Source organism: Geotrypetes seraphini, chromosome 4, assembly GCF_902459505.1.
Source record: "Geotrypetes seraphini chromosome 4, aGeoSer1.1, whole genome shotgun sequence".
Classification (NCBI taxonomy): Eukaryota; Metazoa; Chordata; class Amphibia; order Gymnophiona; family Dermophiidae; genus Geotrypetes; species Geotrypetes seraphini.
Genome location: NC_047087.1, coordinates 289,251,316 through 289,270,354, shown reverse-complemented (window position 1 = coordinate 289,270,354; position 19,039 = coordinate 289,251,316). Strand labels below are relative to the sequence as shown.

At 42.0% G+C, this 19,039-nt stretch overlaps 1 protein-coding gene across 3 annotated transcripts in view; it reads left to right on the top strand.

Annotated features, from left to right (window-relative positions):
• Positions 1-19,039, top strand: part of DPCD (deleted in primary ciliary dyskinesia homolog (mouse)) — an 84,352-nt gene that overhangs the window by 38,397 nt on the left and 26,916 nt on the right. For all 3 annotated transcript variants that reach the window (XM_033940295.1, XM_033940294.1, XM_033940297.1), the window contains exon 5: positions 3,043-3,145. In XM_033940295.1, the coding sequence (XP_033796186.1) occupies positions 3,043-3,145 (103 nt within the window). The remainder of the gene's footprint in view (positions 1-3,042; positions 3,146-19,039) is intronic.

Below are 19,039 nucleotides of genomic sequence, written 5' to 3'. Positions count from 1 at the left end.
AGATCATCATAATGCTGCTTTATCACTTCATCGTGTGAACACATCTTGAATATTGTATACAATTCTGGTTGCTGCATCTCAAATATGAAATAGCAGAATTAGAAAAGATGCAGAGAACGGTGGCCAAAATGGTTAAGAGGATAGAAGTGAGGAAAAACTAAAGAGGTCAGGGTTATTTATCTTGCAGAAGAGATAGGTCTACAAAATCTTGAGTGAAGTGTAATAGATAAATGCCAAAACTACAGACCAGGGGGCATGCCTTGAAGTTTACATAGGTTACTATTAAAAACATATAGGAGGAAATATTTTTTCACTCAAATAATAGTTAAGCTCTGGAACTCATTGCCAGAGGATGTGGTAAAAGCAGTTATAGTTAGGTTTGTTTTTTATAGATAATAGCCCGCATTAAATTAAATAAAATATATTCAACCCATCATCACTAAATGCTAAAAATCAAACTTAATACCAAGCCCAGATTACTCAGCAAAATGCCTTCTGAAACAAATATGTTTTCAACTGTTTTCTGAACTGTTGTAAACTGTTTTTAGAATTGTGCATCGCCCTAAATTTATGATTGGGCAATCAATCAAATTTTAAATAAACTTGAAACTTTAATTAAACTTGATGATATTTGTCTGAGGTATAATGGAAGATCGTTCCACATAATTGGACCGCAACAGACAAAAAATCCTGGAGCAATCTTTCTCTAGATGAACCTGATGAACTGAAGGAACATCTAACAAGCATTTACCTTGAGACTTCACATTTTTACTTGGATTATAAATTTTCAAAGACCCCAGATATCACTGAAGTAGCATAATTTTGTAATGCTCTGTACACTAACAGTAAGATCTTAAATATGATCCTCCAAATGATAGGAAGCCAGTGAAGCTCTACAAGCTGGGGCATAATATGTTCCCTTTTTGAAAAACCCCTACCACTCGGACTATAGAAATTTTGGGGTAAAGTGTATAAACTGTTACTAATATAGACCCAGGGAATGCCATTTTTCATCCCTGAGGGTAAGTAGCATGGTATCTTGCTACCTTTTGGAATTCTGCCAGATATTTGTGATTTGGCTTGGCTAGGGTGGCCGACTGGCTGTTTATTCAGTGACCAGACCAGCAGCCAACAGACTTTTAAAACCAGCTCCAGAAAAGTCACTTTTTTGTCCTTAACCTCATGGCCCTGCCTAGCCCCTCAGCTTGGTCATGGTCAGATCCAACCTCCTCCCTCCTCTTCCATTGTCTCCTAAATATGCGTTCACTTTAGGGTTCGGCTTCTAGCAATAATTAAGAGAGGCTGCCTCTACCATTTGGCCAGCTAAAGGGTCTACCCTCTCTGCCACATCCCACCTCCTGTGATAACAACTTCCTATTTCTGAGTATGAGCGATATGGCAGAAGGAAAGCCCTGTGGTTGGCTGGAAGCAGCCTGTCTTAATCACTGTCAGCTACTGTCTGGGCATACTGAAGGCAAGAAATATATTGGGGGGGGGTGAGATGGAGTATAAATAAGAATAAAATTTAAATTAATTTTCACAAGAACAGGGCTGCTTCAGTGCTGTTGGTTCTGACCTTACTGAGTGTTGAAAGCAAGAGGAACCAGGAGGAAGGTAGAGGGAGGCCATTGTTAAAAGCAGGATACTGAGCTAGATAGTTCAACAGTTCTGACTTTTCTTATGCATTGTATTGTACTCAGACAAGATTTTAAGCACTTTAGGGAATGATATGTTTTTACTTTTGGTCTAATGATTTCCTCTTCCTCCTCTTGGACTTCAAACATTTTGAACTGTTCTCTAATGAAGTAGAATTAAGTCTCCATCCGCAGTTTTCAGGGGTTGTTCAATTTTTAATCACTATTGACTTCTGTCCAGCTCAGCCATTACAGCAAAAGTTCTAGGCCAGGGGCCACCCTTATTGACCACACTTTGTTATCTACTAGAGAGAGCCATGATTTGTCAGTATTGGTCACTGTCCAGCATTTCCCTTTCTCAATAGAATCCCCAATAGAATAGTGCTGACCAACCTAAGAGGTAGAAATGAAGCTCAGGAATCAAACTCCATTTCGGCCCGCCAAATTCTCTGGGTCAGGCAGTGGGCTGGTGATTCCACTTCCAAGGTGACTTTAACGAGACTATCTGTCTTCTAAGGGGCAGTTATTGTTTGGCAAAGGCCTGGATGTCCTCATGGATTTGGTATTGGACCGTTACCCAAAGATCCTGCCTGATAGTAGACCCAGACCCTCTAGGGGCTCCAGACAGTATGCACATTCCATGTCGCAGAGATTTTCTCAGAGCTTCCAAGGTCGGTATGTGGGCTACAAGATCTTTTCTCTAATTTTCAACCTATCAAGCCAATAGTAAAATGGGAGCTGTAATTCTACTTTGCTTAGATTTTTGGGACTGAGCTGGAGCAGAGATGCACCATCGGGAGGTTTTGCCACTGTGGTTAGAGAAAAGGCCCTGTGAAGCTCCACTAGATCATGTGTAACTACGTGGTCACATTGATGCACATGTGTACGCATGCACGGGGAGAGGGGAGTCAACCGGTATTTTCATGCGTACATGCACATCAATGAAAACACATGGTCACACATGACCTAGTGGAGCTTCACAGGGCTTTTTCTCTACCCACAGTAGCAGTGGAGGTTGCTGGATATGAGGGTCACAAAAGTGTGGGAGCCGCACATTGGAAGCCATAGTGAATACTAACTGCCAAAAATGTGAACCACAGAAGCCAGCTATATGCACTGTTGTTGCATACAAGTTGAAATAAATCAAAGCACACTTTGGGAAAGAAAAGAGACCCTAGCAACTGCAATATGTGAGTGTATTCCGCTTCCCACCAGCAGTACAATTATTATCTTTCATTGTAATGCTAGTGAGAAGTGAAACACATATTACAGTTGCTGAGAGTAGGCTTTGCTAGGGTGGTGGTATAGTGGGATCAGAAAATGTGTGTATTATAGTTTTTAGTCTGTGTGCATTATTTTTCATAAAATTTCTAACTGCAGAAATTTTTCCTCTAATTTTTCCTTATAGGTATTACAAGAAGTTCTCTATTCCTGACATGGACAGATGCCAGCTCCCTTTAGATAATGCTGCACTAAGTTTCACCTATGCCAACAACACCTTGATCATTACAGTAAGATTTCAGTTCTAAGTTTGACTGCAAATATAAGTAGTAGGCACAGAATGTTATGAAGCTCTCTACAAAGATAAAAATGATCATAGTTGCAAATGCAGGCTGATGGGGCCGTGGCTGAGGGTGAGAGAGTTGAAATCTGAAGCAGAGTGTAGTTTGTAGAATAAATAGTCCCATGTAGTGACTGCTTTATCGTGCACCAGTGTATGGTCATGTATGATATGACATCTGCGTTGGCATATGGGATAAAAACTCCAGGCTGAAGGGGCTCAGAGGCAGAGCAGAAAGCGTGGGATAGGCACTTGGGATCTCTTAGAGAGAGGAAGAGATAATGGTTATTATGGATTGGCCATTTGGCTTTTATCTGCCATCATGTTTCTATGTTTCAGAATACCAAGTATCAGATCCGAAAAGTTCATTCAGTTCCATCATGTCCCTCTATATGTATATATAATTTACAAAGAAAACTATTTTTTATAAAGGCGACCATTCTCTACTTTTATCACATCTAGCATCACTTGGGATTAGGGGTTCTGTTATCTCGTGGTTCACATCTTTTCTTCCACAATGTTATTTTTGGGTCATCGCACCTGGCTGTACACTGTGGTGTCCACATAGTTCAATTCTTTCTCCTTTTTAGCCTCTTTCTGAGTCTTCTAGCCACATTAATTTAATTCACTGGTATTTCGGCCTATTTTTATTCTGAAAGCATTCAGAATGCGGCAGTATGCTTGATTTTTGGCCTGCAAAAATCTGAACATGTAAGACCTTATTATAAAAAAAAAAAAATTACATTGGCTGCCAGTGGAAGCCAGAATTATTTTCAAATTCGCCTGTTTGTGCTATAAAACATTGACAGGCTTTGCTCCGAATTATCTCCTAAATCATTTTGACTTCTCAGAAATTACCTGCCATACATGTTTTCTTTTCCAACCTTGAAAGGTTGTATCTACAAGAGATTTCTCGATAGGACCTAATCTTTCCAAGTAGGTAAATGGAATAAAAGTTTATGATTTGATTCTAAATGCTTTCTCTTATCAAACTCTTAGAAGATCAGTAAAATCTTACTTATTTAATAAATGTGTTTATTTACATAATCTTGATGGTGTTATTTATCAGAACTTCGAGGTGTTTGTGCAGTTTCCTCTTGAACCACTTTGAACTGTTAAGGTACTGCGGTATATAAAAATAAAGTTGTTATTATTATTTTACTTCTTTGCCCTGCAAAGTCATATTCCTCATATTTTAATTCACTTTCAGCATGCCTAGACCATGTGGAAATTGATTGAAAGACCATAAATAAGTCTTGAATAAGGACAAAATGGTGGCCTGCTAGTTTACTGGTTCACTGCCCCAGCTCACTTTACCATTAAAACTGATTCCACTGTTTTACCAGTTACAAGTTTTTGCTACTAGGAGGTGATTCTTGACTTCTCTCTCTCTTTCCTGCCACAGATTTCTAACCTTATGAAACTCAGATTAATTTTGGTTTTCGTCAGCAACATGCCATCCATAATCTTTTCAACCATGATAACTTTCATGCTTTTTTTTTATCTTTCTTTGTCTCCAGACTTGACTACTGTATTATCTATGCTGATCTTCCTCGCACTTCCCTAAGACAACTTCAATTGCTTCAAAACACAGCTATGCAACTACTTGTCATACTCACCGCTCTGATCATATTACCCACCTTCTGAAACAGCACCTTTGGCTACCGGTTGAACAAAAAAATAATCTACAAAATTGCAATACTTGCATTAAGATTTGGTGTTCTCGTTCACCTCTCCACCCTGACAATCCCCTATTGTCTCAGCTGAGTTTTACGATCTTTTAATGACCACTGCCTAATTCTCCCTAGTCCAAAAGCTGCTCATTTAGAATTAGTCAGATGTAGTTCTTTCTATTTTTTTCCCTTCTACTTGAACTTTCTTCCGTTATCTCTTTATAGCAATATAACTTTCAAGAGTTTTAAATCAGAGTTTAAAATCTGGCTATATATTAAAGCATAAAATTACTGCATATACTCGAATACAAGATGAAATTTTTGGACCAAAAAATGGCCCCAAAATGGGGGTCTCATCTTAAATTTGTGTCAGCACCCACCCGCCCCCCTCCCGGACTAGTTACAGGCCTCCGCTGGCCTGCCATATGACCTGGTGGGCCGGGACAGGAGAGATCCCTCCCCTCTCCTGTCCCGGCCAACTCTTACAATTTTTTTTACCTCCCTCCTGCTTCCCCCTCATGTATTTTTTATTTTTTTTTTTTTAAATCCCTGGTGGTCCAGCAGTGTATCGGGCAGAAGCGAGCTTTCTGCGCTCCTGCCACATGCTGAGCCCCTCTGAATGGTTACTGCGAGTTCTTGTGGTCCAGCGGTTTACCGGGCAGGAGTGAACTTTTTTGTGCTCCTGCCTGGTGTTGAGCTGCTTGCTGAATGGTTGCCATGGCTGCCACCAGTTCTTGCAAGAGCCATGAGAACTGGAAGCAGACATTCAGGGAGTGACTCGGGGCCGGGCAGGAGCGCAAAAAGCTTGCTCCTGCCCAGTACACAGGGGGAGGCTGGAGGGAAGTAAAAAAAAATGTTAGAAGTAATTTAGTGCTGCTCCCACTGTTCAGAATGGTGAGTAGTGCCACTGGTCTTTCAGATGTCTAAGTGCCATCACCGCAGATCCAGCTGTAACAGTCATCGGGGAATTTTTCCTCATGTGACAGGAAGGTCTGGCTTTAAGTATTCATACTATCTATTCGTTCTGTTCCAACTAGAGAGTTGCGCGGGGACATAAATCCCACCCGTCCCTGCCAAAATCCCACCCGTCCCCGTGAGGAATCCCTCCTGCCCCCACCTGTCCCCGTGAGGAATCCCCTCCGTCCCCACCCATCCCTATAAACTTCAGAAATAGTTATTTCATTTAATTATGCTACTGAATTAAAGGCTCTGGAAGAGACCCATTTACAAATAAGCAGAGAGACTTTATTAATTTGGAAATATTAATTGGGAAGAATACATACTTTGTACACGGGTTTCTACCAGAGCATCTAATGTAAATATAAAATATAAATACTCAGCTGATGAGAACTCTCAAGCTGTCAGCTGATGACTTCCTTTGCAGTTGGCCGTGGATCACTTTTGCCATGCTTGTCAGGCGGCAGTAGCGTCCCTGAATCACAGATGCTGGCACCTCAGTGGCTCATGGATTCTGCCAGCGACTGCTGTGCTTGATGAAGGGGAGTTCTGGCCGTCTCTAGAGGAGGTCCTTTGCTCGCAGTGCTTGGGGATCCCCACCAGTCACAGCAAGGGTCAGCAAGTAGTTCAACACTGTAGAACTAAAACCAGAAATGCATTTCCTTTTCTTTTGAACACAATACAAAGACATCTGCTATATACATTTCCCAAAACTAACATATTTTAGTCAATAAATTCTGTTTTTTACCTTTGTTGTCTGGAGACTTATTTTTCCATAAAGTTGGTCCCAGTTTCTTTTTTCCGCTTTCCCATCTTCTGTAAATTCTTCTGTTGCTGACCATTGGTTCCTCCTACCATGGTCCAGCATTTATCTCTTTCTCATCTTTCGTGCCTGCCCACCAGCCCCATGCCCAACATTTCTCCTTCTATCACCCCTCTCCAACACCATGCCACATCTCTCCCTCCATTCCTTTCACCACTATGTCCAACATTCCTCCCTCTTGCATCCATTTCAATCTGTCCCACTGTTCCCTTTCCACCACAATATTTCTCCCTCTCATCTGTACCTCACTCCCTCCCTATGACCAAAAATTTTCCTTTCTTCCATTCCCGTGTACACAAACATCTCTTTTCCTCCCTTCCTCTCTCCCAAGTCCATGCCTTCTGTGTCCAAAAACACATTCCCTCCCCCATCTCAGCATCTCTTTCCTTCTCTTCCTCTCTCCCAAGTTCATGCCTTCTGTGTCCAAAAACGCATTCCCTCCCCCACCTCAGCATCTCTTTCCCTCCCTTCCTCCATCCTCTCCCAAGTTCATGCCTTGTGTCCAAAAACGCACTCCCTCCCCCACCTCAGCATCTCCCTTCCTTCATTCTCTTTCCCAAGTTCTTGCCTTGTGTCCAAAATGCACTCCCTCCCCCACCTCAGTATCTCTTTCCCTCCCTTCTTCCGTGACAATATTTTACATTCCCCCCAAAAAAGTGGACTAATGCCAGAGAAGAGTTATTCGAATACCTCACTATCAACACCATAAAAGGAACGTATAACCTACTATTGGGAGACGTAAACGTCCACCTAGAACAAGTGGAAAAACCTGACGTAATAGAAATTAACACCTTCTTAAAAACCCTCGGTTTTATAATACCAAAACCAGAAAAAACACATGAAAAAGGCCACCAACTAGACATAGTTACTTTTTCCCAAAAAGAAATCCCTGACTGAAAGATCCATCATAACACAAGGACCTGGGAAAAATGCATCTGGTCAGACCACTACATATGTAATTTTGATATATATATTGGCAAAAAAAATCACCCCAACAAAAACCCAAAAGAAAAATCCCAAAACCAACCACAATCACCAGAAGAGGAACTATAAATCCAACAGAATTCTGGGCCCACTATGAACTACAACCCAAAACAGAAGAAATACAGGACTTCCCAACCAGATGGGCAGAGTTTAGCAAAGAAGTGTTAGATCAAATAGCACCATTCCAAACATATAAAAAGAAAGAAAGGGAACTAAATAAATGGTTCGACTCTGAATTACTAGAAAGAACCTGGCAAAAAACAAACAAAGAGGAAGACAAAGTACAATGGAAACAAAAAATGAAAAACTACAAAAATCGGATTAGAGAAAAACAAACAAAACACTACGCACAAAAAATAGGGACACCCAAAACAAATAGCAAAGAACTGTTCAAGCTGGTAAACAGCCTAACTGACACTACCCAAATCTTACTACAGAAAAATGAATGTATACCCTCAGCAGAAACCCTGGCCTATTTTTTCAACAACAAAATCTTAGATGTAAGAGCGACCATACCTTTACCCTCACCCAACTTCGAATTCCAACTCAGACCCCATGAAAAAGAACCCAGAGTAGACATGATCTGGAACCATTTTGAACCTCCTAATTGGCACCAGTTCCTCACCCTGTTCAATAAATATACTAAATCAAACTGCCTTCTAGACGTATGTCCCTCCAAGACCTTGAAAACAGCCACACTAGATTTTAAAAAGGACCTATTCAATTGGATAACAACCACTCTCACGGAAGGAACATTTCACGAGGAAATGGGACATATACTAATCACACCCATCCCTAAAGATCAAAAAATCTCTCTAGCTTTGAAAAACAACTATAGATCCATAGCAAGCATCCCCCATATTTACCAAGATACTCGAAGGATTGGTCAACGTGGAGCTAGTGAAATATCTAGACAAATTCAGCATACTAAACGAACACCAATCAGGATTCAGGAAAGGTTTTAGCACTGAGACAGTCCTAGCCTCGATCCTAAATCACCTATACGGCTTATTCAGCAAAGGAACAAGTGCTCTAATTCTACAGCTAGACTTCAGCAATGCGTTCGATCTAGTTGATCACAAAATAATGATACACTGCCTAGATGCAATAGGAATCATGGGAAAACCAAGGAACTGGATACAGGGCTTCCTAACAAAGAGATCATACCGAGTGCGTATGGGACATATTCAAACTCCTGGAGAAACCCCTCGGGAGTACCACAGGGTTCACCACTTTCACCTACACTATTCAACATTTACATATCATCCCTAGGGCATAACAAACGAAACCTCAAAATACATTTCTCATATTATGACCGAAATAGAACATTGGACAATCAACTTCAAACTGAAACTTAACACAGAAAAAACAACAATCTTCCTTGCAAGCCCAACGGATAAAATTACCAATACAACGTTACATATAAAAGACCATGATTACCCGATTACCAACACAATAAAAATATTGGGAGTCACATTGGACACACACCTGACAATGGTTGAACACACGAATATAGTGGCAAAAAAATGTTTCCTGATATTATGGAAATTAAAGACCATCAAAAAATACTTTGACCCATTATCGTTCAGATTATTAGTGCAATCACTAGTGCTTTCTACTCTGGACTATTGCAATATCGTTTATATGGGTATACCCAAAAAAACAGTAAGGAAACTTAGAATTATTCAGAACACAGTGGTCCTCTTGATATATGGATTAAAAAAGAATGACCATGTCACCCCCTACTACAAACTACTGATTGTAAAACCGCTTAGATAACCTTGATAGGCAGTATATAAAATCCTAATAAACTTGAAATTTGAACTACTGCACTAGCTGCCAGTCGAGGCACGAGTAATATTCAAGTTCTCCTGCATATGTTTCAAGCTAGTTTGGGGACTAGCTCTTACATACTTGCTATCACACTTCGTATTCTACAGCCCCATAAGACAAACCAGAAACAGCTATCTTTTTGCATACCCAAGCATTACCAATTATAAATACAAAACCTTTCTGGACAGAACTTTCATGTACCAAGCAAACAAACAACAACATTGGCTAGACAACTACATTAATAAAGCTGAACTGACCTACAACGCTTTTAGAAAACTCATAAAAACTACCTTATTCGACAGGTATATCACCTAAACAGAATCTCACCGAACACTCTGTTCATTTCACTTTCCCAATATGCCCTCTGAAATCCTAATCGAACAGTATTTGTAGTTTCGGGACCTTTCTTTTAATATGTCTCCTCTGAAATTCTAAACAAACTGTATATTGTAATTTTTGCTGTTTTTGAAATTCGCGACCTTTCTTTAACAGGTCCTCTCTGAAATTCTTAGAACATAAGAACATAAGAAGTTGCCCCCGCTGAGTCAGACCAGAGGTCCATCTTGCTCAGCGGTCTGCTCCCGCGGCGGCCCATCAGGCCTAGTACCTGAACAGTGGTCCCTGATTAATTTTATTACTTACCTCTAATCCCATCCCTTTAATCTACCTCTACTCTTATCTGTACCCCTCAATCCCTTTGTCCTTCAAGTACCTATCCAAAGCTTCTTTGAACCCCTGTAGCGTGCTCCTGTTTATCACATCCTCCGGTAGCGCGTTCCATGTATCCACCACCCTCTGTGTGAAAAAGAACTTCCTGGCGTTTGTTCTAAACCTCTCCCCTTTCAATTTCTCTGAGTGCCCCCTTGTACTTGTTGATCCACATAATTTGAAAAATCTGTCCCTGTCTATTTTTTCTATGCCCTTCATGATCTTGAAGGTTTCTATCATGTCTCCTCTAAGTCTCCGCTTTTCCAGGGAGAAAAGCCCTAGCTTTTTCAGTCTGTCAGTATATGAGAGGTCCTCCATGCTCTTTATTAGCTTAGTTGCTCTTTTTTGGACTCTCTCAAGTACCTCCATGTCCTTCTTGAGGTACGGCGACCAGAATTGAACACAGTACTCCAGGTGCGGGCGCACCATAGCATGATACAGTGGCAGGATGACTTCCTTCGTCCTGGTCGTGATACCCTTCTTAATGATACCCAACATTTTGTTTGCTTTCCTTGAGGCTGTTGCACACTTCGCCGACGCCTTCAATGTTGTGTCTACCATCACTCCCAGGTCTCTTTCAAGGTCGCTCACCCCTAGCGTTGATCCCCCCATTTTGTAAGTGAACATCGGGTTTTTTTCCCCTATATGCATGACGTTGCATTTCCCTATGTTGAAACTCATTTGGCACTTTTTGGCCCATTTTTCCAGTGTTGTCAGATCTTTTTGGAGATCTTCGCAGTTCTCCATGTTATTGACCTTGCGATATAGTTTGGTGTCATCCGCAAATTTTATAACCTCACATTTTGTTCCTGCCTCCAGGTCATTAATGAACAGTATATTTTGTAATTTCGCTTTCTTAAAGTCTCTGTACTCTGTACTTCCATCTGCCTATCTGCATATTATAAATCGCTGAATGTCTAGCTCTTTTGAATGTAAATCGCCTAGAAGTCGCAAGATTGTGGCAGTATAGAAGAATAAAGTTATTATTATTATTATTATTATCCTCTTTCCCAAGTTCATGCCTTGTGTCCAAAACGCACTCCCTCCCCTAGAAAATGACAATATCTAATTCTAAATCTAACTTAAACTCTCAGAATGAATGCTGTTTGCAAACATCTGTCTTCATCTATTTGTGTTCAATTCCTAATCCTTTGAATCATTTTTACTTAAACATATGATTTACAGACAAATGCTAACATATGTTTCTTCAAAGGAATTTTTTAAGTATTTCAATGTGACTGACCAGCTGCTAAAATATTTCTTTTGGGTATTGAATCCACAGCCTTTAACTTTAGAAAAGGAAGATACGACAACAAGAGAACCATGGTAAGAAAACGGCTCAAGAAAAGGATAGCTGAAATCAAAACGGTAGAGCAGGCATGGTCCCTACTAAAAAATACTATCACCGAAGCGCAGAATTTTTATATTCCGCTGATAGCCAAGGGAAGGAAAAATAAAGGCAAAGGAGAACCAGCTTGGCTAACCAAAGAAGTGAAGGATGCAATAAGGGAAAAGAAGAACCCTTATTTAAAGAATGGAAACACAAGAAAACAATCGAGGCTTGGAACAGCCACAAGGAAGACCAGAAGAAATGTCATAAGGCAGTGAGAGACGCCAAAAGGAACTATGAGGAAGGGATAGCACAGGAGGCCAAAAACTTCAAACCTTTCTTTAGATACGTAAAAAGGAAGAAATCTGCCAAGGAGGCAGTGGGCCCTCTTGACGATCAAGGAAGAAAAGGATACATCAAAGAAGACAAACAGATTGCAGATAGATTAAATTCCTTCTTTGTGTCGGCCTTTACCAAAGAGGACACCACCTCTGTACCCGAAACAGAGAAAGTATTCAATGGAGTAATAGAGGAGAGCCTCAACACAGTAAATGTGGATCTGGACCAGATTTACTATCAGATCGACAAACTAAAAAGCGACAAATCTCCAGGCCCGGATGGAATTCACCCGAGAGTATTAAAGGAGCTAAAGGTAGAAATAGGAGAACTACTGCAATCTCTCGCTAACATGTCAATTAGGACTGGAAAGATACCAAAAGACTGGAAGATAGCAAACGTCATCCCAATCTTCAAAAAAAGATCAAGAGGAGAACCGAGAAACTATAGACCTCTGAGTCTCACATTAGTCCCTGGGAAGATGGTTGAAGCATTGATTAAGGATAGCACAGCATAGTCCAACATCTGGATACCCATGACCTAATGAGAGCTAGTCAACATGGCTTCAGGAAGGGAAAGTCATGTTTGACAAATTTACTTCAGTTTTTCGAGACTGTGAACAAACATGTTGATAGCGGAGAACCGGTGGATATAATATACTTGGACTTCCAGAAGGCGTTCGACAAAGTTCCACATGAGAGACTTCTAAGAAAACTACAAAGTCATGGAATAGAATGGGACATACTAAGATGGATAGGAAAATGGCTGGAAGACAGAAGACAGAGGGTGAGCGTAAAAGGGAAGTTCTCAGACTGGGAGAAAGTAACTAGCGGAGTGCCTCAAGGTTCGGTTCTTGGGCCCATCTTATTCAATATTTTCATAAATGACCTGGAAGAAGAAACGACCAGTGAAATCATCAAGTTTGCTGATGACACAAAGCTGTGTCGGGCAATCAGGTCAAAGATGGACAGCGAGGAACTCCAGAGAGATTTGAGACAACTAGAGAAATGATTAGAAAAGTGGCAAATGAAGTTTAATGTAGAAAAATGTAAAGTGATGCACCTGGGCAGGAAAAACAAGGAGCACCAGTATACCTTGTTTGTTGTAACTTTGGGCAAAAGCGAACAAGAAAAGGACCTGGGGGTATTGATAGACAGGACCCTGAAGCCGTCGGCTCAATGCACAGCGGCGGCAAAAAAAGCAAACAGGATATTGGGCATGATCAAGAAGGGTATCACGAGTAGATCTGAGGATGTCATAATGCCGCTTTATAGAGCGATGGTAAGACCACACTTGGAATACTGTGTCCAAAATTGGTCTCCCTACCTAATAAAAGATATAATACTACTGGAGAGGGTGCAAAGGCGAGCAATGAAGCTTGTAAAAGGTATGGCGAACTTGAGCTACAAGGATTGCCTCAGAAAACTAGGATTATTCACCCTCGAGAAGAGGAGACTGTGAGGGGATCTGATAGAGACTTTTAAAATACTGAAAGGATTCGACAAAATAGAACAGGGAACAACTTTATTCACAATGTCAAAGGTGACTTGGACAAGAGGTCATGGACTGAAGCAGGGGCCAGGACAAATGTCAGAAAGTTCTGCTTCACACAGCGAGTGGTGAACGCTCTCCCGGAAGAGATTGTGGAGGAAACCACCATTCAAGGATTTAAGGTCAAGTTGGATGCACATCTTCTTGAAAGCCACATTGAGGGATACGAATAACTAAGGTATTCGCCAGGGTAGGCCTGGCTGGGCCTCCGCATGTGCGGATCGCCGGACTAGATGGACCCAAGGTCTGATCCGGTGCAGGCATTTCATATATTCTTATGTATATCCATAATGGGGAATCTTTGGTAATACTGGAAAAATATTGGCCAAAAAGGATAATAAAGTGAAGAGCCAGTGTCTATGGGGGTTGATCACCCTTTATGAGGCTGGAAATGAGACAATGCTCCCCCCTTTTGTGTTCTGTTTCCCAGCCCTCATCTGCAAGCATATTGCCAGCAAAATGGAGCTTGAGCCGCAAGGTTCATCTTCTTTTCCCTGCCTGCCCTGCCGCAGCACACAGCCGACCGGAAGTCTTCCCGATGTCAGCGCTGACATCGGGAAGACTTCCAGTCCAGCTGTGTGCTGCGGCAGAGCAGGCAGGGAAAAGAAGACGAGCCTCGCGGCTCAAGTTGCTTTGAAGCCCGCAGGATCCCCGCGACCCTAGGGGGCATCCCCACGGGATCCCCGTGACCCTAGGGAGCGTCCCCACGGGATCCCCGTGACCCGAAGGGGGGAACCCGCAGGATCCCCGTCATCCCCGTTCCCTTGCAGTTATCTAGTTCCAAAGCAATAGAGGGTGGGTACCACAATAGATTAGTGAGGCATGCTTGTAGATCTTGGAGGGCAGTGATTAAAAGTACTGGCTTTCACAGACGACATATTGTTAGTCCTATCTTAACGTGCAATCTTCTTTAACAGCTCTTTTGGGCCTCTTTGACAAATTTGGGTTTTATTCTAGATTCCAGCTAAATAAACACAAATCAGCCTGCGATTCCTCCAGCTTGGCAAGGAGACTTTCTTTTAACTTGGGCAGAGGGAGTCATAAAATGCTTAGGTATCTGAGTCTCTTGTGACTCATCTCAATTGTATTCTCTCACTATTACTTCCTGCTTATGTTTTATGGAGCAGAAATTAGCTGTGTGGAGGGCTTACCCTCTTTCTCTTTTGGGAAAAATTTCCCTGTATAATATTACTTTTGCCTTATTGGCTTTATCTTTTTCAAATGTTGCCTTTAACTATCACTTCTCAAACCCACAAACTCATAGTGCGTGCCATAAATAAGTTTTTATGAATAATTTTAATCAAATTAGATTTGTCCAGAAGAGACTTTAAACTATTTTATTAACCGCAGTTTGTAAAAACATGATTTGATTAACTTCTTAATTGGCAGATCAAATTGCAGCTTATTGTCAAAGGGGAATCCCAGGAAGGCCATTTTGTCCTCAACGAATAATGACTTCCCCTGAATGGAAGGGGATCATGAACAGATCGGAGAAGGTTATCATGCTGTTGTACCGGGCCATGATACCGCCCTCACCTGGAATACTGCGTCCAGCACTGGTTGCCGTACATGAAGAAGGACATGGTACTACTCAAAAGGGTCCAGAAAAGATCAACTAAAATGGTTAAGGGGCTGGAGGAGTTGCCGTACAGTGAGAGATTAGAGAAATTGGTTCTCTTCTCCCTTGAAAAGAGGAGACTGAGAGGGGACATGATCGAAACATTCAAGATAATTAAGGGAATAGACTTAGTAGATAAAGACAGGTTGTTCACCCTCTCCAAGGTAGAGAGGGCATTCTCTAAAGTTAAAAGGGGATAGATTCCGTACAAACGTAAGGAAGTTCTTCTTCACCCAGAGAGAGGTGGCAAACTGGAAGGCTCTTCTGGAGGCTGTTATAGGGGAAAACACCGTCCAGGGATTCAAGACAAAGTTAGACAAGTTCCTTCTGAACCAGAACGTACACAGGTAAGGTTAGTCTCAGTTAGGGCACTGGTCTTTGACCTAAGGGCCATCGCATGAGCGGACTGCTGGGTACGATGGACCACTGGTGTGACCCAAAAGTGGCAATTTTTATGTTCTTATGAAGGTGTTATTGTTACAAGATGTGCTTTTCGTGAAATTCATATAGCTGATGACTTCTGCATTGAGGATCAATTCATTGTCAGAAGCCAATTATTTAGCCTTTCTAATATAGAGTTGAACAGAAAATTGGCTTCATTTTGATTACCTTTTGTAAAAAAAAAAATAACAATTTGATATAATCAGTAAACAAATGAAAATAACCATGCTTTCTAACAGATAAGCTAAAGGCGTTAAATGATAGGGGAGACAAAAGTGATCCCTGAGGGACTCTTCTAGACCGGCAGGAAGAGTGCTTTTCCCACATGCTAAGGACATTTTTACCAGAACCAGAAAATGGCTGATTTTCTATTAGCGCTTGGCCATTTAAAAAAAATGTACTTTTTCGTAAGAGGTAAGGGCTCATGCAATAATCCTCCATTAACCAGTTAGTGTGCAGTAATGTAGTTGTGCTGATTAGCGCAGGAACACCCACCTTCTGCCCCCTGACATGCCTCCTCCAACAAAAAAATTATTAGTGCCTGGATTTTTAATTATTGCATGTTGGCAGTAATTTTAAGGTGTAATATATGCGCACTAGCAAAAAAAATAACTTACAATGCTAAAAATGTATGTATTATCCCAGGACAAGCAGGCAGCATATTCTCACATATGGGTGATGTTATCCACGGAGCCCCGATACGGACAGCCTCGCAAGCAGACTTGCTTGAAGAACTTTTAGAAAGTTCGCGACTGCTGCACCACGCAGCCGTGTTTCATTCCATGTCCCAGCCGGTTACAGGGTTCAAGAAGTGTAGCTGGTGTTAACGTGCGATCTCCATTACTGACACACACAAGTGGTGTGTACAGTGTTTAGGACCTGATCAATGTCCGGAGTTGTGCACCTGCTGTGCTACACTTCAAAATCGAGCCCTTAAACGTCGTCTAATTCAGGTTAAAAAATATTTGGGGGGAATGGATCGGCCTCTACCTAAGGCCTTGACCCCGATTCCGGCCCCGACCTTGACTCCAGCAAAGTCTTCTACAGGGCAAAAACCTTTAACCTCGATCTTGCTTAAACCTTCCTTGATGGGGAAGTCCTCGTCTTCGGGGAAATCAGCTAAATCTTCTCCTGAGGCACCGTTATCCTCACTGTCTTCCTTAGGTATGATAGCTCAGCCAACTCCTCCAGACATGCCACCCTTAAAACCGGTGGGTCCGAGAATGCCCAGGAAATGTGTCTCAAAATCGAGGCACCACTCTTCCTTGAGGTCGTCTTCCTCAGAGACTGTAGCCACACCAAATGTACCAGATTCAGTGGTCTTGGTGCCGGCTCTGCAGAATATATTGGAAACTATTCTGCATCAGGAGTTTGGTAACATGCTTGCCAAATTAACTCCTGCCTCGACTCTGCTTCCTACAGTCCAGCCTGAGCACTCGGCAGTACTACAAGGAGTTGAGTCCTTGAGAGTGCCTCAAGCTCAACCTACATAACATAACTTTATTCTTCTATACCGCCATAATCAAATAATTTCTAGGTGGTTTACACAGAAGGCTGTACAATCGGCGAAATACAGATAATTACAAATACAACACGTTACTTAAGAATATTCAGTATAAAATTTTTTGTTAAATTTTTTTTATACTGAATATTGTTAAGTAACGTGTTGTATTTGTAATTATCTGAGTTGAGTCCTTGAGAGTGCCTCGAGCTCAACCTACACACTCTATGCAAGGAGTCAAGTCCTTGAGAGTGCCTTGAGCTCAACCTACACACTCTATACAAGGAGTCGAGTCCTTGAGAGTGCCTAGAGATACCTTTACACAAGGAGCTGAATCCTTATCAGTATCTCGCCATTGATCTCCGACTTCCAGTCCTACCTCTTCACATAAGGCATTGCCCTTTTTGAGGCACAGGACGAGGACTCCTCGACATTCATCTTCGAGGCATGGTTCTCCTCATCATTTGTCGAGGCATTCATTGAGACCCAGGTCTTCTTCTCGAGACAGGCCATGTTTATCCAGGCATCGAGACTCTTCGAGACTACCAACTCCTTTGTCGAGATCTGTTGTAGAGCCTCACCATTCTTGTCAGTCGAGTTCTTCTCCTGCGAGGTTTTCTTCACATTTCAGAAGTGGGTCATCTTTGCCTGTGGACTCAGATCTCAGGTATCAATACTCCAGAGAGGCTTCACCTTCCTTCTCTGCTATGAGAGGTACCTCAAGGGGTTCCCAATCACCTTCTCAACGAGGTCATATCTCTTCAGATCCAGTATCCTTTACCAAATTTCTATGCCAAATGAGTAAAGACCTCAATATCACTTTGGAATCTGACTCAAAATACTCTAAGGAGTATTTGGAAGAACTGGGTATGCCTCATCCTCATAGAGTCTCTCAAATTACCCATGAATGCCATTCTTTCTCAAACTTTCAAAAGAAATCTTGATACACAATATTCCATTCCTGCTGTGCTAGCAAAGTTGGAATCTCGCTACAAGATGGTTCATTGTAAGGGATTTGGGAAATCTCAATTATCCCATCAGTCTCTTCTCATGGAATCCTCTTTAAAAAGAACCAATCCTGCCAAAGTTTATGCCACTGTCCCTCCCGGCCGAGAGGGCAAGACGATGGACAAGTTTGGTTGTCAACTGCATCAAAATTCAGTGATGACAAACCAAATTTTGAACTACAACTTTGTCTTCACATCTTACCTGAAGCATTTGGTCAACACCATGCCTGATTTTTTTCAAATATCTTCCTCAACATCGCCTTCCAGAGTTTCAACACGTGCATCACACTCTGAGTCAACTTCGCATGTATATGGTACAAGCTGCATATGATGCGTTTGAAATGTCCTCTAGAGTCACTGCGTTCTCGGTGGCGATGCGCTGACTGGCCTGGCTCCGCACTGTAGATATGGACCCGAATCTACAAGATCGACTGGCTAACATCCCATGCCAGGGCATTGAGTTGTTTGAGGATTCTATTGAGGCAGCTACAAAGCACTTATCTGAGCATGAGAAGTTGTTTGCTTCCATAATCAGGCCAAAGCCAAAGCCTTCCACCGCTAAGGGTTTTAGGCCTACTCCATCTTACCAGAGGCGTTTTCCTCAGAAGGCAGCAACTTATTCAAGGCCGCCTCCTAAGAAACAGCAGCAGCAACAGCAGCAAAACCTTCAGACTCCTGCTGCACCCAAGGCCCCTCAGTCTTTATGACCATCTAACACAGAGCATAACCCCAATCGTTCTGCCTCTGTTCTCTCCTCTCCCCATTGGGAGTCGTCTCCATCATTTTTACCAATGATGGGAGCTCATTACATCCGACCTCTGGGTCCTCACTATCATCAGGGAAGGTTACTCTCTTCACTTCATCCAGGTTCCACTAGATCTTCCCCCAAGAGAGTATCCTTCCAATCCGTCGCAGACTACCCTTCTTCTTCAGGAAGCTCAAGCTTTGCTTCATCTCTGTGCCATCGAGGAAGTTCCCCTGGAACAGCAGAGCAGGGTTTTTTTAAACCTGTTATTTCCTTGTCCCAAAGAATATGGGAGATCTGCAACCTATATTGGATGTCAGAGCTCTCAACAAATTTC